General features: G+C 46.2%; 1 protein-coding gene across 3 annotated transcripts in view; it reads right to left on the bottom strand.

Moving 5' to 3' along the window:
- The window catches only part of LOC105487836 (coiled-coil domain containing 149), a 105,594-nt gene extending 82,861 nt beyond the window's left edge, over positions 1-22,733 (bottom strand). For 2 of the 3 annotated variants that reach the window (XM_011751461.2, XM_011751462.2), the window contains exon 1: positions 22,485-22,733. In XM_011751461.2, coding sequence (XP_011749763.2) covers positions 22,485-22,547 — 63 coding nt within the window. In that variant the 5' untranslated portion in view covers positions 22,548-22,733. Of the gene's footprint in view, positions 1-21,728; positions 22,160-22,484 lie in introns of those variants that run through there. The other variant, XM_011751463.3, reaches the window with a different exon arrangement.
- Positions 22,734-24,735: the final 2,002 nt, after the last annotated feature.

The raw sequence follows: 24,735 nt of genomic DNA, 5'->3' as shown, positions 1-24,735 counted from the left end.
AGATGATTCAGCATTTCATATACATTAATCACTAATCCTCATCGCCACCCCAAAATGTAAACACCATTACCCCCCTTTACAGGTGAGGAAACTAAGGCTCTAAGAGTTTTTTAGGGGAAAAAAAATTATGAAGCTTGTAAGAGGCAAAGGCGGGATTTGAACCCAGGACTGTCCCATGCCCTTTCTGCCACAGCACCCCATTCACTCACAGGAGAGTTGGAAGGATTCTATAAAATTACTCACATGAGAAAAAGCACTCAATAAACTCTAAAGACACCAATCTTCTTATCACAGTAATCAAAAGAACTGAGTCTGTCCCATTTGAAGACGGAAAACAATCTCCATTCCTAAATGTGTCGACATATCTTGTCTTCTGAAAAATATGAGTCCCCTGCTGGGATGAACAGTCCCATAAGAGGGCCAGTGTGTTCAAGATGAAGCTTCAACCCAAGATGGACCATGTCTGAGAACAGTCCCTCACTCCCAGCTCGCTGATACTCGAGTCAGGTGCACATACTCTAAAGCAAGGAGGTGTTCCATCCCAGTCTGCCCCAAAAGGCAGTCATCTGCAGACTTGAGATCTTGAAATCAGCCGTGCAAATCCATCACTACTTTAATTATCCAAGTAAATAGAGCTCTTACCACCATCTGCTGAGATTTCAACCAATCATGATCAACACAGTCTTTCTGGATGAGAACCTCAGAGTCATCGCTAAAGGGCCACTTGGGCCCTGAATTTCTGCCTGCAGCATGCAGGCCTCCCCAGCCGAGCCCTGTGGCTGGGAGCTGTTTTCTCCCTCTCACTGCACCTTGCTCATATTTTCCTGAGTGCCGTTAACTTGCTCCTGCACTTCATCTTCATCGTTTTTGTTTTCTTTCCATCAACTCCAGACACTACTGATTAGTGAGAAACTCTCCTCAACAAGAACTGTCAGTTCAGAACTCAGCCCCCCAGCAAAAAGTCGGGCAGAAATTTATTCTGGGACATGGATGGGTGTACAATCCTGGTGATTCAAATCACTGAAGTTTTCAGAGGACAAACTAAATTGGAAACATTGCTCAAGGTGGGGACTCCATCCAGGTCTGTTTCTCTGGCTGATAACTGTGATGGGCTGATTATGTTAGCAAAAGGCTCCCATGGGTGACCCAAATTAATTATGGCTTTCTGGGAAAATAGCGAAATCTTCACTGGCTGCAGATCACCAGTGGACTGCAAGCCAGTGATGGGCATGATTTGACCTGCTTTTCTTAACAGTCCATTTGAACACCACCATCATCACCTCTGTCATCACTATTGATCAAGAGGACATTTAAATGACAACAAAAATGGGTTGTTTGAACGTTTACTCCCTTGCATGTGCATCTACAAGATCTAATATTAAATAAAAAATTCCTTTGGAGAAGTGCATGTAGACATCACTAATTCAGATAAGCTCAAGGTTTGGGAATCTCACTTTCAATACAGAAAATTTGCCAGGCACAGTGGCTTATGCCTATAATCCCAGCACTTTCGGAGGCCAAGGTGGGAGGAGTGCTTGAGCCCAGGAGTTTGAGACCAGCTCGGGCAGCATAGTGAAACCCCTTCTCTAGGAAATTTTTTTTTTTTTTTAAATTAGCTGGGTGTGGTGGCACACACCTGTAGTCCCAGCTACTTGGGAGGCTGAGGCAGGAGGATCCCTTGAGCCCAGGAAGTTGAGGTTGCAATGAGCCATGATCATGCCACTGGATTCCAGCCTGGGGGAGAGAGTGAGAACCTGTCTCAAAAAAGATAAAAAGGTCAAAAGAAAATTCAGTAGTCATCAGGATCATCATAAAGAGTTGCATCAAAATGGATTGTTAAATATATGTCCAGGCTGACCATTCCAAAAGGAGATGAAATTCAGAGGCAGAGAGACTTAAAAGATAGAAGGCAGTGGATACTCCCAAGTAAGACCCGGGGTGTGAGTCAGACTTCCCACTGGATTCCAACTCCCGCCCTATCACTTCTAGCTGAATGATCTTGGGCAAGGAAATCCATTGCTTGCTGAGCCTAAGATCTTTTATCTGCAAAATAAGGACTATGATAGCACCTACTTCATGGTACTATGGGTTTGCCAAAGGAGTAAATGAGACAACGAAAAGAAGGCTTTTAGCCCAGTAACTGGCACGCAGCTGCCATTTACTTAAGAGCTTATACTCATCATCATCATCCATAATCATCATCTTCCTGGTTAACATCAGCACTGCTTGCTGACCACTTACGTGGAAGGGTACAAAGACTATAGCAGTTAAAACAAGTCCTTGGGAAAGACCTACCAAGCCTGATGGGCTCAGATCCCAGGTATGACCATAGAAGCATCAGCCAAAACACTGATGGCAGGCACTGTTCTGGGCAGTTTTTCACATTAGCCCATTTGATCCTCACAAGGAGGCCCTCTGAGGTAGGTACTATGAGGATCCCCTATATAAAATACCGTCCAGTGAGATGGAAGCAACAGTGTCTGAAACATTTCCTTTCCAATGTTTTAGACTTCTGAAACATTTCCTTTAAGGGAGGGGCACTGTCTTTGTCCATTTTTTCGTTGCTATTACAGAATACCAGAGACTGGGTAATTTATTAAGAAAATAAATTTATTTCTCGCAGTTCTGTAGACTGGGAAGTCCAGGAGCATGACACCAGCATCTGCCAATGACTTTCTTGCTACATCATAACACAAATGAGGGAAGGCATCCCATGGTGAGCAAGAACTCAAGACAGAGAGAAAAGAGGGCTAATCGCCCTCAATAACAAACCTACTCCCATGATAATGACATTAAATCCATTCATGAGGGCAGAGCCTTCCTGACCTAATGACCTCTTGAATGTGCCATTTAGTAACACGATCACAATGGCAATTAAGTTTCCGTGTAAGTTGTGAAGGGGACATTCAAACCAGAGCAGGTTCACTCTTGCCTATGTCTTCCTCCTTCCTGCCACATAGTGGTCTGCAAAGTGGAAAGCTTCACGCATGGAATGATGAACCAGAAAAATGAAAGGTGGCTGGGTCCTTCACAGATCGTAAGCCTGCATGCCAGCCCTAAACTGCCCACCTCCACATTTACTGCACTTCAGAAAAAAATTAAGTTCAATATTATTTAAGCCATTATTATATCTGGCATTTCATTAAAATTAATCCTAAATAAAATACCAACATACCCAAATAACTGGTATGAGGAAACTGGGCACCCAACATTGTAAGATTTGTAATCCACTTCACAATCAGAACTCTGTGTCACCACTGACAGATGACACTGATTATATGAGACACAAAAGTATGTAAGTACTACATCAGGGCATTATGTAGTCAAGGTTTTAAATAAGAGAATGTTTCCCTTCTAGCACAATCTAAAATACAGACTTTTTTTTTTTTTTTTTTTTTTTTTTTTTGAGATGAAGTCTCACTCTGCCGATCAGGCTGGCGGGGAATGGGGCAATCTCAACTCACTGCAACCTCTGCCTCCTGGGTCCAAGTGATTCCCCTGCCTCAGCCTCCCTTAGTAGCTGGGATTACAGGCACCCACCACCACGCCCAGCTAATTTTTGTATTTTTAGTAAAGACATTTGGCCAGGCTGGTCTCAAACTGCTGACCTCAGGTGCTCTGCCCACCTCAACCTCCCAAAGGGCTGAGATTACAGGTGTGAGCCACCACACCAACGCTAAAATACAGACTTCTTAAAAATGAGGGCTTCAGTGTACCAGGTTGGTTGGTCCACTCATTCACTCATTCATTCCTTCATTCCTTCATTCATTCATTTGGTGACACCGTGTTAGAGTAGGAACAATACAGACTTCAGAATCAGAGAAACCTGGAGTTCATATCCCAGCTCTGGCTTTCCTTGCATATTCCCTGATGTTTACTTATCATCTTTTAGCTGCACTGAAAGTCGTATGTCAAGCATCCAGCACAGGACTTAAGCATTAAAAAGTGCTCAATGAATGTTTCCTTTTTTCTTCATATAAGTTCCTGAATTGAAAATTACATTAAAAAATCTTCATGTGGTGCCTGGCACACCGCAAATGGAAACTGAATATAATTTTATTGCCATTAGTAATAATAATAGTAGTGGTAGCAATCAGCATAGTGGTTGTAGTGATAGTGGTAGTAAAATAATCAAAACCTAAACTGAGAGAGGTTGAAGAGAGGCAGGTTTCCAAGTGTGCACAGTTAATGCCTACATAATCAAGACTCAGCTGTTCAGCACTGAGTGGGAGGGTATTTCTGGGAGATGTGTGGAGCTTTTCGCCTCCTTGTTGGTGTCTTCACAAATTCCAGTAATCAAAATAGTCATTTTCCTTCCTCACCAATGCCATCTTAAAAGAACCTCTCTCTAAACCCAGGTGCTTAAATTGTCCAGTGACTTTCTCTCTTCTTTAAGAAGTTGAGGAATGGGAGAAACAAGCACCTTCGTATTTGTTCTCCTGTAAACACCAGAGCAAATGTATGTTTGAAAGGGCATCTCACAACGCATGTTAGGATGTGAAATGCTCTTTCGAACATACACAGCAATGGTTATTAGAATGTTTAGCATAACACACGTATATTCAATAAAACTAAGCAAGCCACAGAAGGCACAAGTAGGCCTTGAAGAAAAAAAAAAATGTCAAAGTCGCTGACACCCCTGCAGCCTGTGCTAGAACCAAATAGAACCCCTCATGCCAGTCATTTAGGCTTTCTGATAGTGGGAAAAAATAGAGTAGGCATTTCTAAAACATAGGCTTAAAGTCCAGTGCAGGCATAGTTTGTCAATATCATGAAATCCCAAGCTGCCGCTCTGGCGATGATGATGATGATGATGATGATGACGACGACAATGATGGTGATGATGGTGAGTTAATGACATGGAAACTATTCACTACTTATCGCTGATTAGGAATAAGAAGTTATAAAAACAGCATATGGCACTGGAAGTCTGAATAATGGTTGCTTCTGGATGAGGTAGGAGCAACATCTTGGCTCAGAAGAGCATAGGAAGCCTTCTGGGGCGCTGGGAATGCTCTAGAACTTGCTCTGGGTGGTGGTTAACGCAGGTGTGTGCACATGTAAAAATGCACTGAGCTGTCCACTTAAAATGTGCGCATCTGCTGTCTACATGTTAGCCTCGATACAAATGAAGTCGTAAAACAGTCTATACTATAAACTCATTTTTAGAAATTAGGGCATGGAAACATGGAATATTACAGCAGTCAGCTCTGGGTAGTCAAATTGTAGGTGGCTTTTTTTTCTTTTATATGTATCTATATTTTCTAAATTTGGAGGGTGCAGTGAATTGACATTGCTCGGTGTTTAAAGTTAAAATCCAGTTACCTAAGGCATTTCTCATCTCTAGATAACACCTTCACTCATTCACTTTCTTCTCAAACGTGTCCTCATTCACAGGTTCAGGCAGTCTGCAGCAGGCCCCTCATGGCTACCTGAGGAAATTCTCTATAATGGGGATGAAGCAGGCATGGGGTTGGGGAGGTGAGTCCGAGGTATTACTAGATTATCTCACTTTCTTGGAGCCTCTGCTCAGACGGGACTGGGTCACCTGGTACACCCACCTTCAGGCTCCCACAGCAGAGGGGCTACGAGACCGTCCCTTCAGGATGACCTGACCACACTCTTGCGGACTCCTCAGCCCACTGTTGCTCAGTTTCCAGCCTATACTGAAGTCTGGGCAGGAATCTAGAACCAGACCCCAAAAGTCTCCTTTTCAGCTCACATTGGGTTTAGATCAGGTGAGCAGAAGCAGAGATGAGGAAAGCAGTCTTGCAGCATGCAAGGGCTGCCGCCTCTCATCTGGAAGTGAGTGTGCTGGGGGCCTGAATCCAGGGTTCCCAGCACAAACCCGGGGTTCAGCAGGGAAAACATCTGACAGGAAGTTAAAACTGAGCTCCTCTTGCTTGCTTCTTGCTGAGTGACCACAAAGAAGGACGCTGAATTTCTGAGCATTTCACGAACACTCTGAATTACCATGTCTTTATTTACATAATGAGGTCACTACCACCTGCTCAGTCTAACCCACAAGCTTGTTATGAGGGTTCCACAAGGAAATGGGGAGGAAGGTGATGACATCTTGGTGGACTGTGTACCCCAACTTTTGGCAGAGTGCCTGAGACACAGTAAATCCTTGTAAATACCAGTCAAAGAAAGACAAATGTAAAGAATTATTTTTATCATTATTTTTCTTAATAAGAAGACCATAGGGACCAAAGAAATTACGTGACTTCTTTGCATGAGAGTCAACCGTAGGTGGTAAATAACCGTTGGAGCAAGCTTGAATACTAGAGCAGGAGAGAGTTAAAGCCTGGTGGACGTTCAGACACGCTATAATACAGGTCAGATCCCATTATAGAAAGTAGCTCTTTACAACAAATGATTTCCCACCCACAGCCTCTGCCTAGATTTTTTTCAAGCAATATATCTGAGATAATAAAATTCCAGTTTGGAAGGAAGGAAGGTAAAGAAAGGAGGGAGGAAGGAGTTGACTTATAATAAGTTCATAAATCCCTTAGAGCTTATTAAAAGGTGATTTGACTTACTACCTTGAAAAGATCACAATCTATATTTTGAAAGTCATGTCTGTGGGATAAAAATGAATACAAAAGGACTTTGGGGAAAGAAACAGATGATAATGTTGTTCGGACAAAAAAAAAATGAACATCCTTGTGTTAATTCAGTAGTTTTTCAATTTAAGTATTAACTGAGAAACCGTGAGGTTTGTCATCTCTTTTAGGTTTTTCCACTATATGCAGGACATTGTGCCGGTCACAGTGGGAGATTCAAAGATGAATTGGTCAGTTCCTGCACTGGAGTAACTCCAAGCTGGAGGCAAGGCACAAACACATGTAATTCCAACCCACGGCGGCCCGGGAGACATGCGGTCAGAGAGGCATGGCTAGATGTTGTAAGATCACAGAAGGGGAGGAGGGCTTTCAGTCTGGGGGCAAGAGAGTTGTGACTGAAGCTTGACAGAGAAGTAAGAAAAAGGAAGAGAACAAGAGCTCCAGGCAGAGGGCACGGCCTGCTCAAAGGCTGGGTGTGTGGAAGCATGGGCTTCAGACAGAAATGGAAGTGGTTGTTTTCCAAGAGTGCAGGATGTGTGAGAAGGAGAAAGTAAAAATAAGGCTGGAAAGTTTGGTTTGGACGAAAGTAAGAAAGGCCTTAAATGACAGCAGAGTTTGGGCCAACATGAGAGCTGACGAGAGCTATGGAGGTCTGTGAGTGAGGAAGGGTCATGGTTAGAGTTTTGCTTCCAGGGACTTGATCAGGCAGTAATTAATGCAATGGAAAGGTACAAGGAGACACAGGAGGTAGGGAGGCTGCTGGGGAGGCCTGAAAAAATCCCAGAGAGAGGTTGCTATGAGTTCTTTGTGAGCAATTGCAGTCTTCTTTCCTAAGCACTGAAATCAGCTTAATAAAAGGCTTATTCAAACTCCAGCACATCAGCAAAGGAGAGTGGCCAACAGATGCTCTGAAGGCCAGAGAGGGGTATGAATGAAGAGGGAAGAACAATTTGGGCATGAGTTTGGACTTGGACACAATAAGAGGCATATGAAGTCAGAAGGTAACTAGGAGGTTCTCAGAAGAGGCCGTGGAAATGGCAGCTGCCCAGGCTTGACTGAGCAGCCTGCATGCACGCTGCAAAGTCTGGCAAAGCCAGAGACTCTTGGGAAGGAAGAAGAGGTTACAGATTGACCCCAGTAGCACTCACCAGGTTGGAGCAAATTAAAAAGCAAATTGGAACTGGCTAGTGAGAGAGAGTCCCATCCCTGCCATCTCCAATACTGCCTTGGTCATGGGGTCTGCAGATGGCAGAGCAAGCAGGCACAGCAATCTGCGCCCCATCAATATGATTTTTCCACGGCATCATGTTGACAGCCAGCAGCTGACACATCACCTCTCTCTGCAGGAGCATCTCTGAAGCCCTGGGGAAGGGTTTTCCCAAAGCCCAGGCAAGGATAGGAGCATCGCCTCATCTGGAGAGGGCTGGGGGCTTTAAAACACACTTTCACATATAGCATCTCACTTTATCATCATCTTAACCAAGAGACATCCTCACTGTATGAAGTCCAGAGAAAATGAGTTTTTGGAGAAGTCAGGAGATTTGCTCAAAACCAGGTAGCTACTTACTGGTGGAGCTTGGTGACGTACAAAACCCATTGCAACTTGAGCCTGGAAGCTGGCCAGGACATTGGGCATGCTCTGGGGCACTTCAGACACTCCCAGCTCCCTTAGGGCCATGACTGGTCTGGGGGAGAGACTGGAAGTGGGGCACACCAGCAAGGTTGGCTTCAAAGAGAACCCTGGAAATGACAAGGTTAACTGCCTTTCCTTCTTATTCCCTCCCTTCTACAAGCTACTGCTAAGTGTCTATCCTGTGCCTAGTATTGTGCTAGACATTGGTGACCACCCACCACTCTGAGAGCTCCCATCCTCAGGAACCCAGTTACTCTGCCAACAATCCCCCATACCATCTTCCCACATGTCACGTACCATTCATTGCCTAACCTCTTGCGGCCCAAGGGAAGTGGGAGACACAAAGGGAGTCTGTGACATTTGAGCTGGGCTTTAATATATGAGTAGGATGTCACCTTTGGACATAAGCAAGCCTTAGAGATGCTATAGGGCATGGAATGATCTGGCCAGAGTCAGGAGTACTATGAAGGGTAGGGGAGGTGGTGGAAATAAGGGATACAGGAGTTACCAGAGATGGGGAGTGGGAAAGGCCCTTGGAGGCCAACTGAGGGATACGGCCTTCACTCTGTAGTCCCTAGAAAGCCATCAGAGAGCTCTCAGCAGTAGAGCGGTAAAATCATTTCTATGCTTAGATGATGACTCTAGTAACTGCATGGAGGAAAGATGGTCCTAGAAGATATTCCAGGGAGAGGGGTTGAGAATCTGGCCACAGTGAAAGAGTGGGAATGGCGACATGGATGCCCTATTTAAGGACTTGTTCAAAAGCCAGAAAGATGGATCTTAATGAATAAGAATTAGAATCGGGTTGGGAGGTGTAAGTTGGGAAGAAGAATCAAGGTAGACTTCACAGCGATACCATTGAGGCGGGATAGAAAGAGGAAAGAGAGACAGGAAAGGTGTAATATAGAAGGAGCAGGAGTTCCACTGAGGGCACACTGAGTAAGGTGTTTAGTTCCTGGGGACATGGCCGTAGCCACATGGAGGGATGCAGAAGCCCAGCGTGTAAGAAAAGAAGAGGAGGCTGCCTGGAGTCAGAGGCTGCACAGCCAGCAATGGAGTCCTAAAGAAAGACCACTGGGTGTGGTAGTTAGGAGGCTGGTCTTAGGCAACCCTGGCAAGAGCATTATCAGGGACAATGAAGCTGTGAACGGGAGACCTAAGTGAGCTGAAAGTGGATAAGGGCAAAGGGACAGACAGACACAGGCTCCTGTGCTCTCCCCAAGCCCCATCCCTGTCCAGTCCCTCACATACACTCCTGGCAGATCAGTTCCCTCCCCAATGCATCCAGGCAACTTCTTCTACTCAAAGGAGACTATTGTGCCATTGTTCACCTCCAGAATGAATGCCATACTCAGGACCCTCGCGCCCTCTATACAGTTAACAGGGCATTTGAGGCCTGCCTAACAAACACCCGATGCCCCACTATGTGTCCCCACCAGAGACCAGATGATCTGGGATTTCCCCCAATAAGTCTTGCATTTTGCTACATCTGCACCATTGCCATCTCCATTCCTTCTGTCTAGAACACCCTTCCTTTACATCTCCATTTGCTGAAATTCTGCCCAACCTTCCTGGCCAAGGTGCCACCTCCATTAAGAACCCTCCTCAATCCTCCAATCTAAATTAGCCTCCCCTTAACCTGAAGAATGCTTATCACAATGTACATCACAGCGTAGTGACCTCATCCCCATTCTCTATCACCACTGGACAGTAAACTCCTTGAAGGCAACTGTCATATGCAGAAGGCTCTGCCCATAGTAATGCTCACTATATAACCAGCACATTGAATGCTGACCTTTTCCTCTGCTAGACATCCTGTCCCACTGACATATGAGGGCTGTCCTTCACTCCTCCTTCACATCAACCAGCCAACTCACTACAATGGTGGCTCTCTCCTGACATCGCTGACCTCTACCTTTGTGCCTGCCATTAACAGAGCTATAGGTGGGCAGGCACATGCATGAGCTACTTTCCCTAAATGAGGATGTGAGATCAAAGTAGAGGCTCTGCAAATGGGCCAGAACCAGGTTGGTTCTGTATTCTGTATCAGTGCCCTGCCTCAGGACCTGCACACCTGAGCCACTGCATGATACATCATCATTCCAGAATTCCTGTCTCCTGCCCCAACATAGATGACCGCAGTCCTTCCTCTAAGGAGCTTGTCAACTTATACAGGAGTTAATATCTACACAGAGACAAGGCTTCTCTCTTTCTTAGGTAGCGAGTGAGTGTGAAAGGATCAGTTTAAGCCAAGCCACATAAGGCAACAGGACAAAGAGCTCACTTCAAGATTGGCATCATGGAGGATTTTAGGAGGGATGTGGGTTTCCACCCCACCTTAAAGAACTGGTGAAGGCTGTGGTCAGAGAAGAAGTGGGAGGCCCACCTGGAAGAGGTCAGGGTGTGAGACAAAGGTGGGGGAGCCAGAATACATGGCAGATTATTTTGACTGAAGCAGCCAGCTTATGTGGGGAGCAATGAGACAGAGGCAGAAAGATAGGTCAAGGCCAGCATGAAGAGCCTCGAACACCAGGTGATGGGGAACTACCGCTGAAGCTTTCTGAGTAAGAGGACGTTGCGAAAAATGTTTTTTCTTAAAGGTGGTTTAATTGGCTAGCTGTACAGAGGATAAGCAGACTTGAAGAAAATCTGATACCCTGAACAGTATTAGGGTGCTTGTTGCAATAAAATAGCTTCAGATAATGAAGAGAGTGGACCAGATAGAGGTGAAAGTGGAAAGACTTCAAAGTAAAAATCAACCAAAGGTTTGTGTTCTCTGGGAACCAGGTCTCCCCTACCACTGGCACCATTCTGCCTGATGGGCCAGAGACAGGTGCAGACTCTCAAACTTAAGCAACTTCTCTGCCAGGAGGTACCAAAGCCCCAGTATGGTTTTATGGGTGGAAAACCAGGCAGTGAGTAATAAATGTCATTCATTCTGGTCATTTTCATTCAGGGACTGGCCAAAGTCCTCTTCTCATCTTCAGCCAATGTATTTTATTCAATGTGAAACTCACTATATTAATTTTTTTTAACATAATAAGAGTGGAAATTGTCAATTTTAGGAGCACATATGCGAATTTCCCTGCACAGGAGAGAACATGAATCCCATCAGTTAAAAATAGCAGTTGAGCTCACTTTCCCCCACACACTAATTTTAATAAACTTACTCTGAAATTAGCCTGCCACTATGAAGATAGCTGCTCATCGAAAATGTTCCCAGTAAGCACTAATCTTGCTTCTCAAGAGCTCAAGTACTCCCAGGAAACTCTGAATGATGCACAGTTCTGAAGAGAACCCATGCTCTTCTCACCAGACTCATATCCCCTAACCTCCTGTGACTTCCAGTACCACCACCCTCCAGCCATGCAGCAAGGGCCATCTTGGACTCATTCTATTCCATCTCTCCAATTCTGCTAGCCATGATTTGCTGTAGGGGTCTTCCTTTAGAATGTTTCCCATAGCCATCCCTTTTTCTCTATCCCCACCAATGCTGTAACCCCTTAACACCTCATTCATTCAAACATCCAAGCATTCATACATTCCACGTGTATGGAGTACCTGCAATGGGCAAAGTACAGTGCTAAGTGCTAAAGTTACATATGGTCCCTACTCTCAAAGATTTCAAGATCTTTTGGGTTCAGAGGAGAGACAGATAAGTCAAGGGTTAGGTTGAAAACTACATGATAAGTGGTAGGACTTAGGTGCAATGGAAATAATTTAGAACGTTGATGGTGACAGAAAAGGCTAGATTACTGGTATCTCTTCCTAAATTGTCCTTCCCTGATTCCTGGCAGGGTCAGCAAATTAGTTTTTATATCATCACAGCCTGACATAGTACCTTGCAGACAGTACAGCCTCAGTAACTGAATTCAGTGGAAACCAACCTATCCCAAGTATTTTCATCAATTTGTACTCCAGTTAACAAAAGCGTTCAGTGCCTCCCCATTACCAGCTATATCAGGGCACATCCTGCAGCCTGGCTTTTGAAGTCATTCACCATCTGGTCCTCTCTGGTTATCCAATCTCATTTTCTGCTGTACCTCAACCCAGAGATTTCTGCCTTTATCTGGAGCATCTCTGCAAAGGCCACCAACTCAGCCCAGTGCTCATGCCTGCTCATGATCTCCCTTGCCCTCTTCAACCAAAGGGAAGGGACTCAGTTAAAGCTCAACTTCTAAGAAGCTTTTCCCCACTCCATGAAGCCTCGCCAACTGCCTACATTAGTGTCTCAGATCTATTGCTCACTATTGTGCATGGTGTTTTTATCTAATAATAACAGCTAATAAGAACAAGTATTTTAAGCCAGGCGCAGTGGCTCACACCTGTAATCCCAGCAGTTGGAGGCTGAGACCGATGGATTGCCTTGAGCTCAGGAATATGAGACCGGCCTGGACGACAAGGTGAAGCCCTGTCTCTCCAAAAAATAGAAAAATTAGCCAGGAATTGGTGGCTCATGCCCGTAGTCTTAGCTACTCAGGAGGCTGAGACTGGAGAATCACTTGAGCCTGGGAAGCAGAGGTTGCAGTGGGCCGAGACTGTGCCATTGCACTCCAGCCTAGGCGACAGAGTGAGACTCTATCTCAAAAAAAAAAAAAAAAAAAAAAGAGCATTTTAAAATATTAACTGACAGCCTATCTTCCCACCTTGCTTCCATTTCCTGCAACCCTTACCCTAATTCTCCCCCACATCTCTCTCTCCCTTTTTAAGAAGCCAGACATTCCGTCTTTACATCTAAGAAAGGCACAGCCCAGCAGAACACAGGTAACAACTGACTGGCTTTTCCATGTTGAGGGCCTGCTCCTGAAGATACGAGGGTACAGTTGAGTCTCTCCAGTGGTGCCCTCAACCATAACTCCTCAAAAGACTAGAAAGGATCTTCCAAGTCGAGAAAAGGGCAGAATCTGAGTACAAAGGAGAGCCTGGTTATCAGTCTCCAAGGAGGAACACTGGGCTTGGCCCAATCAGCCTGGGGTCGAGAGGGCAGAGCAAGGACTCGGGGCTGAAATTTGGGGGGCACAGCTAGTTTTGATGGAAACCTGATGAGCTCTGGAATTGGAGAGATAAGGACTAAAGCTCTCTGTAGCAATGGCTGTTTAAAATATCCATTCACCTCCTTTCGAAAAATATTGAGTTTACTGAGGTATAATTTGGAGAAAATTTCATCCCTTCTAGGTGTAAGGTTCCATGAACTTCAACAAGCTTACACAGTCATATAACCGTCATCACAATCGAGACAGAATACATCCATAAATCCAAAAGATTCCCTCATGTTTCTCTGCAGCCAATTTCCTCACTGTACCTTCAGGCTCTGGCAATCACTGATCAGTTTTCTGTCTTTTTAATTTTTTAGGTTTTTTTTGTTTGTTTGTTTTGTTTTTTGGTTGTTTTTTTTTTTTTTTTTGAGATGGAGTTTCACTCTTGTTGCCCAGGCTGGGGTGCAGTGGCACGGTCTGGGCTCACTGCAACCTCCGCCTCCTAGGTTCAAGCGATTCTCCTGCCTCAGCCTCCTGGGTAGCTGAGATTACACGCACATGCCTCCACACCTGGCTAATTTTGTATTTTTAGTAGAGACGGGGTTTCACCACGTTGGCCAGGCTGGTCTCAAACTTCTGACCTCGGATGATCCGCCCGCCTCAGCCTCCCAAAGTCCTGGGATTACAAGCGTGAGCCACAGTGCCTGGCCTTAATTTTTACTTTTCAAAAATTTCATGTATACCTTGATTGTGGTGATGGTTACACCAGTGTATGCACACATCCAAACTCATGAAATTGTACACCTTAAATATGTGCACATTTTAATATATTAATTATACCTTAATAACGGTGTTTTTAGAAAGATATAAGACAGCATTAATTTATAAGTACAATATAGTCACTCATCACAGATGTTAAAACTATCAGCTTTTACCCTGTACCATGTACCCTGTAACCCACTTCCCCCAAATGAGTTATTTGGTTGTGGCTGCTCTGGGCACACTGCCTATGGGGTAGCCCTGCTCCACAAGGAGCAGTACCTCTGCTGCTAGAATAATTATTTTTTAAAACAAAGTTTTTTGGTTGTATACTGTTTGAGTTACATACATAGATGTGCAGACAGGTGTGGACATGTGTCCTCATTTCTCTTCGACCCTAACTAGGAGAAGGATTGCTGGGTTGTTTGGTTAAGTGTATGTTTGACTTTAAAAGAAACTGCAAACCTTTTCAGAAGTGACTTTACTATTTTACATTTCCTCCAGCAATATATGAGACTTCTAGTTGCTCTGCGCCCCTGTCAGCCCTTAGATGATGAGTTTTGTAATTTGTTGCTTTTCCATTCTAATAGGTATGTTGTGGTATCTCACTGTGGTTTCCATTTACATTTCCCTAATGACTAAGGATGCTGAGCCTCTACTCATTGCTTATTTGCCATCCCTCTTCTTCGGTGCAGGGTTTACTTAATTCTTTTGTTCATTAAAAAATTCAGATTGTTTCTTTGTTTCCATTCATTTGTTTGTTTGTTTGTTTGTTTTGAAATGGAGTCTTACTCTGTTGCCCAGGCTGGAGTGCACAGGTGTGATCTCAGCTCACTGCAACCTCCGCCTCTGAGGTTCAAGCGATTCTCCTGCCTCAGTCTCCCGAACAGCTGGGATTACAGGTGCATGCCACCACGCCTGGCTAATTTTTGTATTTTTAGTAGAGACAGGGTTTCATCATGTTGGTCAGACTGGTCTCGAACTCCTGACCTCATGATCCACCCGCCTCGGCCTCCCAAACTGCTGGGATTACAGGAGTGAGCCACCGTGCCCGGCCTTTCTTCTTATTTAGTGAGAGTTCCTTTTATATTCTGGATACAAGATGTGTGTTCTGCACATATTTTCTCCCAGTCTGTGACTCTTTATTGTTTTAACAGAGTCCTCCAAAGAGAATAACTTTTTAACTTTGATATGTCAACCTACTCATTTTTTTTTTGATAACTTATCTTTTCCATGTCCTATATATTCTTCTTTGTTTCTTTTTTTTTTTCTTTCTTCTGTGAGATAAAGTTTTGCTTTTGTTGCCCAGGCTGGAGCGCAGTGGCACAATCTCTGCTCATTGAAACCTCCACCTCCCGGGTTCAAGTGATTCTCCTGCCTCAGCCTCCTGGGTAGCTGGGACTATAGGCGCGCGCCACCACGGCCAGCTAATTTTTGTATTTTTAGTAGAGACGGGGTTTTGCCATGTTGGCCAGGCTCCTGACCTTAGGTGATCCACCTGCCTTGGCCTCCCAAAGTGCTGGCATTACAGGTGTGAGCCACGGTGCCTAGCCTACTCTTATTTCTTAATAGGACCCTCCCAAAGTTAACATGGGCACATTCTGCTGAAGACTACATTTACAGCCTCTCTTACAGCTAGGAGTGGCCGTATGACTATGCTCAGACCAATGGGATGTGAGCAGATGTGATATGTACAATTCTCCACTCATCCCTAATTAAAGAAAAGCCCCTTGCCCTGGAGTTCCCCCTTCTCTCTTTTCCCATGGGCTGGGACACAAATGTGGCAGCAACAAGCTTCAGCCACACAGATGAGGACCATATCCTAATCATGGAGCAACAAGATAAATCTGAATTCTTAGATGACTCACGGAGCAGGGCCGCCCTCCATGCCTGAACCACCACACTCACATGAAAGAGACACAAATGTCCTACCTTATTTAAACCACTCTATTTTGGAGGCAGGCATATTTCTTACAGTGGCTTAGACTTTACCCTAACAAATACACCCTTATTTCTTAGGAAGTGAAAACTAATCCCCAATTCCCTGGACTCAGCCTTGGTGTTGTGACATGCTGTGTGCACAACAGTTTCCCAAAGTTTCCCATAGCCCCAGGGTGATTTGAGGGCAGCATAATAATTTAGCCCTACAGTAACTCAGGGGCAGCAGAACAAAGTTTTTATTTTATTTTATCTTATTTTATTTTATTTTATTTTATGACAGAGTTTCACCCTTGTCGCTCAGGCAGGAGTGCAGTGGCACAATCTTGGCTTACTGCAACCTCTGCTTCCTGGGTTCAAGCAATTCTCCTGTCTCACCCTCCCAAGTATCTGGGATTACAAGCACGTGCCACTACACTCAGCTAATTTTTGCATTTTTAGTAGAGACGGGGGTTTTGGCCGGGCTGGTCTTGAACTCCTGATCTCAGGTGATACGCCTGCCTCAACCTCCCAAAGTGCTGGGATTACAGGCATGAGCCACCGTGCCCAGCCAAATTTTAAAAATGAATAAAACTTGCCCCACCTTGGGACAGCAAAGTTGGGCAAGACAGCAAAGTTCACCATGCCCAGAACATTAAAAAGCAGTTCATCATTGTTCTTCATTCACCCAAAAGTAGCATGGACGTGGTGCAGACAGCCAGAAGACCAGAGGACATCTGAAGGGGTATGAGAGATGACACGACAGTGACCTAGAGTGACCAAGGGCAAGATACTAGACTAAATTAGGAGCCTGTGGATAGATAAAAACAGCCCACCCCAGCACCTCAGCCAATGACTTAGCCTTAGTCTTAGTATTTCATAAGTCCCCTAGAATTAAAATACAAATTCAGGGAAAGGGAGTGGTGTGGCTTCATATGCAGATTACATTTTCACTACTCAAACAACAAAAACTTGTAATCAAAATTAAGGCATTATAGCAAATTATAGTTTTTACAAACCAGAGTTTCTGTCGTGAGGTTCACGCTCACTATTCTACCACTGCCTTGCCTGGCAGAGGCCTATGTACTCACAAGCATTATTTCATTTGATCCTCACAATTAGGATCACCTATGAGGTAGGTACTTTTTTAACCCTATTTAAAGACAAGAAAAATGAGGCTCAGAGAAGTTACATGGTGCAGTCATTCCCTCAACACTCATTCTCCCTCTTCTGGAAAGAAGCCCCCCAATTTTACTTGGGGATCTACCCTAGCTCCACTCACAGTCCATGTATCCTGGGGCAGGGCTCCAAACACAATTCCGGGCCTAAAACAATCAGATCACTAACCACCTGCGCGATTTCTTGCAGGATAGGTGAGTGATCTAAGTGGGTTTAAATGGAGCATCCCAGGGTTTCACAGGATCTGCTGGAGAAGGGTCTCGTCTTCCCCTCTGGACTTGAACTTGAGAGGAAGGGAGGCTGAGACTAAAGCCAGGCAGCAAGCAGACTCAAAGATGGAGAGAAACTGTCTTAGTGTTGAATCAGCCGAAAGCCATCCCTAGCATGGAATTATTAGTCATATTAGTTATATTCACTTCCAAGGGCTGCCATAACAAATTATCACAAACCGGGGGACTTAAAACAACAGAATTCAACTGTTGCACAGTCCTGGGGGTTAGAGTCCAAAATGAAGGTGTTGGCAGGACCGTGTTCCCCAGTGAGGCTCTCGGGGAGGATTCTTCCTTGCCTCGTCCTAGTTTCTGGTGGTCGCCAGCAATCTTTGGCTTTCCTTGGCTTGCAGCTGCATGACTCCAGTTTCTGCCTCTGTTGTCACATGCCTTCTTCCGTCTGTGTCTTCACATTTTCTTCTCTTTGTGCATCTCTGTGGCCAAATTTGCCTCTTCTGATAAGAACACCAGGTCATTGGATTAGAGCCCACCCAAGATGACCTCATCATAACTTGATTACATCTGCAAAGACCCTACTTCCAAATAAGGTCATATTCACAGGTGTTTGTGTAGTGGCAGTTGAGGGGAGGGTGTTAGGACTTGAACACATTGTTTTGGGGACACAATACAACCTACAATATCAGCCAATAAATTGCCTCTAAGCTTATCCACTTTGGTTTGGGTTTTTGATCTTTCATACCAAGAAAAAGGCAGGGCCAGGACTTACCCCCAGGTCTCTTATTATCCTCAGAGTCAAAGTCAACAACTGAAACCCAAAGCTGGATCTTTACCTTAATTAACCACAGAGCTGGTCTCTATACCTATTCAACCTCTCCTTTCCTAATATCAGTGGCTAGGCCAGGCACAGTGGCTCATGCCTATAATCCCTGCACTTTGGGAGGCTGAGGCAGGAGGATTCCTTGAAGCCAGGAGCTCCTGATCAGCCTGGGCAACATAGTGAGACCCTATCTCTATAAAAAAAAAAAAAAAAAATTGGCTGGGCTTGGTGGCACATGCCTGTAACCCCAGCTACTCAGAAGGCTGAAGCAGGAGAATCCCTCGGGCCCAGGAGATGGAGCTGAAGTGAGCCATGATCGCGCCACTGCACTCCAGCCTGGGCAACAGAGTGAGACCTCATCTCTGAAGCAACAACAACAAAAACCAAAAATCAGTCTCTACTTTGGGTGGAGGCCCACGGTTAACTGTCTTCTGCCTCCTGGCTCCTGTACACAACATGCTCAAGGAATAGGAGATTGATTGCTATCTAACCAAAATTCAAACAGTGAAATGGAATTATGTATAGTTTATCATAGAGTGGTGGGCTGAGCAATGACCAGGATTTTTATCTTGGAAATAAAAAGTTATTGATTGCCTGCACAGCTGTACTTCAAGATGTCTCCAATTTTGAAAGCTTACCTCAGGTGGCAATAAGAATATCTGCCCCTCCCCAGACATTTAATTTCCAAAACAGAACCCGGCCATGCTTCTTTCACATTCATGGGTGGGTTTACTTCAGGGCCTGAGAAAAGGCTGTAATTTCAGCTTATTATACCAAATATACGAAAATAAAACTGATCTCTGTAGGATCGTTTTAAATGAAAACTGCTTCCTCGAGGCAAGTGGAGGAAGCAAACTGATTGAAAGAGAGGACAGGGCTCTGGGCAGGTGATGATGAGGTGAAACAGAGGTGATGGAGAGAGGATCCAGGGTGGGAGGCAGCACCCAGGACTTCTGCAGAAATAAATGCAAGTCCACGAAAATCCCATGTAGTGTAGATTAGTTGTGCAGTGATGTCTTCCTTAGGTCCTTCTGCCAGGTCCCCAAATCACTTTGTAACACCACAGCTGCTGAGCACACTCTTCCCTGAATCTCACCTGGCTGGTACCAGACCCAGTCACACCCATGGAACCCCTGCCAGCCAAACCTGACTGGGCAGGGGAATCACCTGGGCAGCTCAGCTTGTAAGAAAGGCAGATCGGGGGCTCTTCCCCCAGGCACTTTTGAGCAGTAGGTGTATTAGTTTCCTGTGGCTGCTTGATATGGTTTGGCTCTGTGTCCCCACCCAAATCTCATCTTGAATTGTATTCCCATAACTCCCACGTGTTGTGGGAGGGACCTGGTGGGAGATAATTGAATCATGGGGCTAGTTTCCTCCATAATGTTCTCCTGATAGTGAATAAGTCTCATGAGATCTGATGGTTTTATAAAGAGGAGTTCTCCTGCGCAAGCTCTCTCTCTTTGCCTGCTGCCATCCATGTAAGATGTGACTTGCTCCTCCTTGCCTTCCAGCATGATTCTGGGGCCTCCCCAGCCATCTGGAACGGTAAGCCCATGAAACCTCTCTTTCTTTTGTAAATCACCCAGTCTCGGGTATGTCTTTATAAGCAGCATGAAAACGGACTAATACATTGCTGTAACAAATGATCACAAATGGGGTGGCTTAAAACAACAGAAGCATAGTCACTCACAGTTACAGAGACCAGAAATCCAAAATCAAGGTGTCAGCTGTTGTCTTTTTCTGGGGACTTTGAGGGATAATCTGCCTCTTCCAGCTTCTGGGGGCTGCCAGCGATCTTTGGCATGCCTTGCCATGTGGCTGCATCACTCCAATCTCTATCTCTGTCTTCATATGGTCTTCCTTTCATGTATCTCCATCTTCCCATAGCCTGCTCCCTTGTGTGTCTGCAGCTTAAATCTCTGTCCTTTCTCTTCTAACATACCAGTCATTAGATTTAGGACCTACCCTAAATCCAGGGTGATCTCATCCAAAGATCCTTAACTTGATCATATCTTCCCTATTTCCAAATAAAGTCACATTCGCACCTACTGGGGTTAGTTCCCAGATGCATCTATGGCAGGCAGGGGGTGGGGGGCAGGCGGGGTACATAATTCAATTCACTACAATAAATTTGGGAGAGACCCATAAACTTGAATTTTTCACAGGCACCCAAAATGACTCTGATGCAGCTGATCTGTAGGCCATACTCTAAGAAACAGCGATCCAGTTGCTGGGGACTCAAAGTTGAATCAGACATGGTCTCCTTCCTTGAGAAGCCTACCATCTAGCAGAAGATACAGACAGATGAGTAATGATTAAAATAGAAAGTGTGGCCTAGCGAGGCTCAGACAAGCCAAGGCTCAAGCAAGGAGTCCAACAGACCAGGATTCAAATCCTGCCTCTTCCACTTACCAGAGGTGAGGCTCTGAGCAAGTTCCTTAGCCTGTCTGAGCCACTGTTTCCTTATCTGTAAAATAAGAAAGAATTCCTACCTTATGTCATTATGAGTATGAGGCCATGTAAAATGCTTAATATGAAGGATGCACTCAAGAAATAGTCATTAGTTATTATTAAGGTGGGAAGTAAGACCCATTTTCACCTCCCCCATGGCCCCTGGCTATGTGTTCACCTCATGTTTGTGAAGTTAAGGAGGCGTTACTCTGGAGAAACTCTGCTGGGATGCGCAGGCAAACTCCTGAAGGACCTACTTCAGGATTCACTGACTTATTCAACAAGCATTTTTTGAGCACCTGATGCATACAGAGCTCAGTGCATAGGCCCTGGAAATAAAGAGCCAAACAAAGCACACAGTCTAGTGAGGAAACCCATTATTGTTACAACAATGCAGTCAGTGCAAGGTGGAGGTAAGCCCAACCCACTGAGGGGCACCCCTGCCATTTAGCACTTGAAGTCATTCCATCCTTTAGTTCACTCTTACTGTCTATGGTGTGACCTTCCTCACAGACTATATCATGAAATCCCCAGGAGTTCTTTGAGGGTAGGGGAGTTGTCTTATCCACCACTGAATCCCAAGCACCTCACAATGTACCTGACGCCTAACAGGCACCTGATATGCAATTGTTGCAGTAGTGAAGATTCTGCTGCTATTTAAGGGCCTAACACCGGACTTCTAAGAAGAACTACCTCCAGCTCCTTGACTACTAAGTATGATTCTTGATGGGACCAGAAACAAGGTCCCCAGAGGATCTGTCCCTTGACATAAAGCCTGTCAGTTTGAGAAGATGGAGCCAGGCTGCAATACAATGGATCATAACACCAGACAGGAGAGCTTTCAACTACTAGACCAACGCCGAGCAAACTAAACTAGGGCAGAAGCTACCGCATGTCATTCCTCTTCAGAAACACAACGCTCTGCACACACTGGGCATGAAGCACTATTATCAGACTGACCTGGAGACCCAGAAAACGATGAAAGGAGTGAGACAGTAGAGGGTTTCCCTTCCCATACCCTACAAGGGAAAGATAAGAGCAAACTGATACACTCCGCATTGTGTGCACAGGATTAAAGAAAAGGAAGCCCCAAGTTGGCCTTGGGCTGGAGCTTGGTTTTCAGAAGGGAGAAATTCCCTGGCATGGGTAAGTAACACCAGGAACTGCCCCCACAAATGGTGGCAAATCAGGGCAACTTACCTGCGAGAGGAAGACATCCGCGTTCCCTCTCACCTGGAGAGACCAGCAGCTTCTCTTAGCGGGGACTGAAGAGCAAATAGCACAGGAGGCTGAAAGCGGACCCCCAGGGTATGTTTATGACAAAAGAGTCTCAGGGCAGGGGGACACGTTGTTCTCTGCTTCCACAAATCGAATCACTTCTGCACCTGTGTTTCACTTTTTTGATAAATGCCCCTCCCCACCTTACACATGGTAGGCCTGCAGTAAACACGTGTTGACTGAATTGAGCAAGTGAATGAGTGAACGGCTGCGACGGACCCCCGAACTCCCCCAACTCGAACCACCGAATTCCACCTGGCCCAGGTGCCACCCCAGGGCTCGGATTCTACCCCAAGGCACCACCTTCCCGTTTCAGTCCCAGGCGTCCAATGGTTTGGCTCCACAACAGTCGCGAGCAGGCAGGCAGGTGGGGCTTGGCACCTTCTCCTCCCGGATCCCAGGGCTTCAGCCTCCAATCCAGGGCCAACCCCTGCCTGGGGGGAAGGCCCCTCCCCAAAGGCTGACACCAGATGGCGCGGAAGAAAGTGGCGCCCGCGCAGACCCGAAAGTGCGGGAGGAGCGGCGCACCTGGCGGGGTCGCGCGGGGGCGGCAGCCGCGGCCGCTTGGGGTGCGCGCCCCCCGCTAGTCCCTCCCCTCTCTGTCTCTCTGGGGGCGCTGGCCCGGAACGGCGGCCGCTCGGCCCGGCCCATCCCGCCTGGCCGGCGCCGAGGCCTCACCTCGCTCACCAGCCCCTGCCAGTCGCTCTCGGTCCGGTCGCCGTTCATGGTCTCCTCCTCCATGCGCGGGCCGGCCTCCTGGACCCCCGCCTCCTCCTCCTTCTCCTCCTCCTCCGCCTCCTCGCGGCGTCACCGCCGCCGCCTCCGCTGCCCGGGCCCCGCGCGGCCCCGAGAGGGCCCGGCGCCTCCGAGCCGCTGCGCCGCCGCCTCCCGCGGCCGCCCGCGCTGTTGACTCCACGTCAGCCTCCGCGGGAGGAAAGGGAGGAGGGGCGCGGCCGCTGGGGCAGCAGACACAGCTCGGGCCGCAGCTGAGCCCCGCCGGGCCCGCCCTGCGTCCTCCGCCCACGAGCCCCGCTCCCTCAGCCCCGCGACCCCGGGCTCCGCGCCCCCTGCCCGGCCTCTAGGCAAGGGGAAGCCGGGGTGTCAGCCTACAGGTCACATCGGACCCGTCAGCGCTCTGCGCGGAAGGCGGGCCCCACGGGCAGTCCTGTGTCCCCCGCAAGAAACAAATCCCCAAATCCAGTCCTCCTCCGACCACCATCACGACTCCCACCCGTAGAATGAAAGCTCCCGGAGGGCAGGGGTTTTCTGGGTTCGTAGATGCGCCTTTGGCAATCCTGGCCCATAGGAGATGCTCTACAAATATTTGTTGAACGAATGTTTGTTGAATGCGAGAATGAATGAACCACGTTTTATTATATACTTAGCATTGTTTTTTAAACTATTAATGTTTGCTTATATTTACTTTTTTAACGGTTCAGCTGTCATAAATAGAAAGCAAATGTAAAAATTGAAAATAAAGCATTGTTCAATTGTGAATAGGGCCAAAAACTCTGAGGGAGATGGTTAGCATGGGTTGGGAGAGGAGTCAAAGACAAATTGGCACTGGTGGCATTCTATGGCTCGTGCCTTAATCCCAGCACCTTGGGAGGTTGAAGCAGGAGGATCCCTTGAGGGCAGGAGTTCAAGACCACCTGGGCAACAAAGCAAGACACCCCCTCTTTAAAACAATAAAATAATTAGCAAAAAGGGAAGACATTGGCATGAAGCTGAGATTTCTCCTAAGAGGAAGGACTGAAACAGAATGACAGAGGGAAGGTGTATCTCACACATAAGTCAATTGTATTCAGTGTGGTGTTCTTATGACACCTAAAATCCCCTCTTGGACCAGCATCAATAGTGAGCCCTCTGTATTCGCAGAAACGCTGTGTGTGGAGATGAGCAAGTAGGTTGAGAAGTTGTGAACCCATTGTGCAGTTGTGGAAGCATCATCGCCAACATTTATTTATAATTTTTTAGCCCCTGTTGATCCTGGATCAATCCTGTGAAATGGATGTTATCCCCATCTGTCAGATGGGGAAACTGAGGCCTGAAACGTAGAGAAACAGGGACTCAACTAGGACTTCTCGCTCCAGCATCTTGAAAATCTAGGAATGAAGTATCACCTTGAAAGTTTGTTCTTGGCCTTGTTTTGCACATAGTAGATTGCAAAATGGCTGCAATCATTCCCCTTCTTTGTCCCTTGCCCTGCCACAGTCTCTCACTTTCACTCTGTGCTCAGTCATGTAACTTGCTTTGGCCAAAGCAACATTTGTACATGTGTTACTGGAACAAAAATAAATAAATAAATAAATAAAGGCTTTTAAATCAATTGTGCATCGGGACTTACTCTTGCTTCTGCTCTTGGAAACCTGTGATCACCACCTTGTAAATAAGCTCAGAATAGCTTGCTGGTTAAGATAGGATTCCCAACCAACAGCCAACCATCACCAGATGTGTGAGTGAGGCCACTGACTACCTCCCCTCCGCCACCCCAGCTGATGACAAGCACATGAGTGAGCCCAGCTGAGACCAGCAGAAGAATCACCCAGCTGAGCCTTGTTCAACCAGCTGACTCACAGCATCACATACTAAATAAATAGTTGAGTTTAAGCCACTAAGTTTTAGGGCTATTTGCTAGGTATCAACAGGTAACTGAAATGGGTTGTGACACAACTGATGAAGGGCCTGAATGGCTCGAACTCTCCCTGGCAGCCCTTCAAAAAGCAACAGTCTCTGGCATCATAATCTAAAGAACTGGCTGGCATCATCTAAACAGACTGACTGGCCAGGAGCTAAGAAAAGGAACCAGCATATTAGTCAGCACATTGGTTTTCTGCCTGTTGTATACAACTGCAGCAGTCATCCTGGGGAAGTTCAATAACATTGCACACCATGGTCCCTGTCCTAGGGGGCTTGCAAACTAATGTGC

The sequence above is a fragment of the Macaca nemestrina genome, chromosome 3 (assembly GCF_043159975.1).
Source record: "Macaca nemestrina isolate mMacNem1 chromosome 3, mMacNem.hap1, whole genome shotgun sequence".
Classification (NCBI taxonomy): Eukaryota; Metazoa; Chordata; class Mammalia; order Primates; family Cercopithecidae; genus Macaca; species Macaca nemestrina.
The sequence above is the reverse complement of the archived record's forward strand: the minus strand, read 5'-3'. Positions and strand labels throughout refer to the sequence as shown.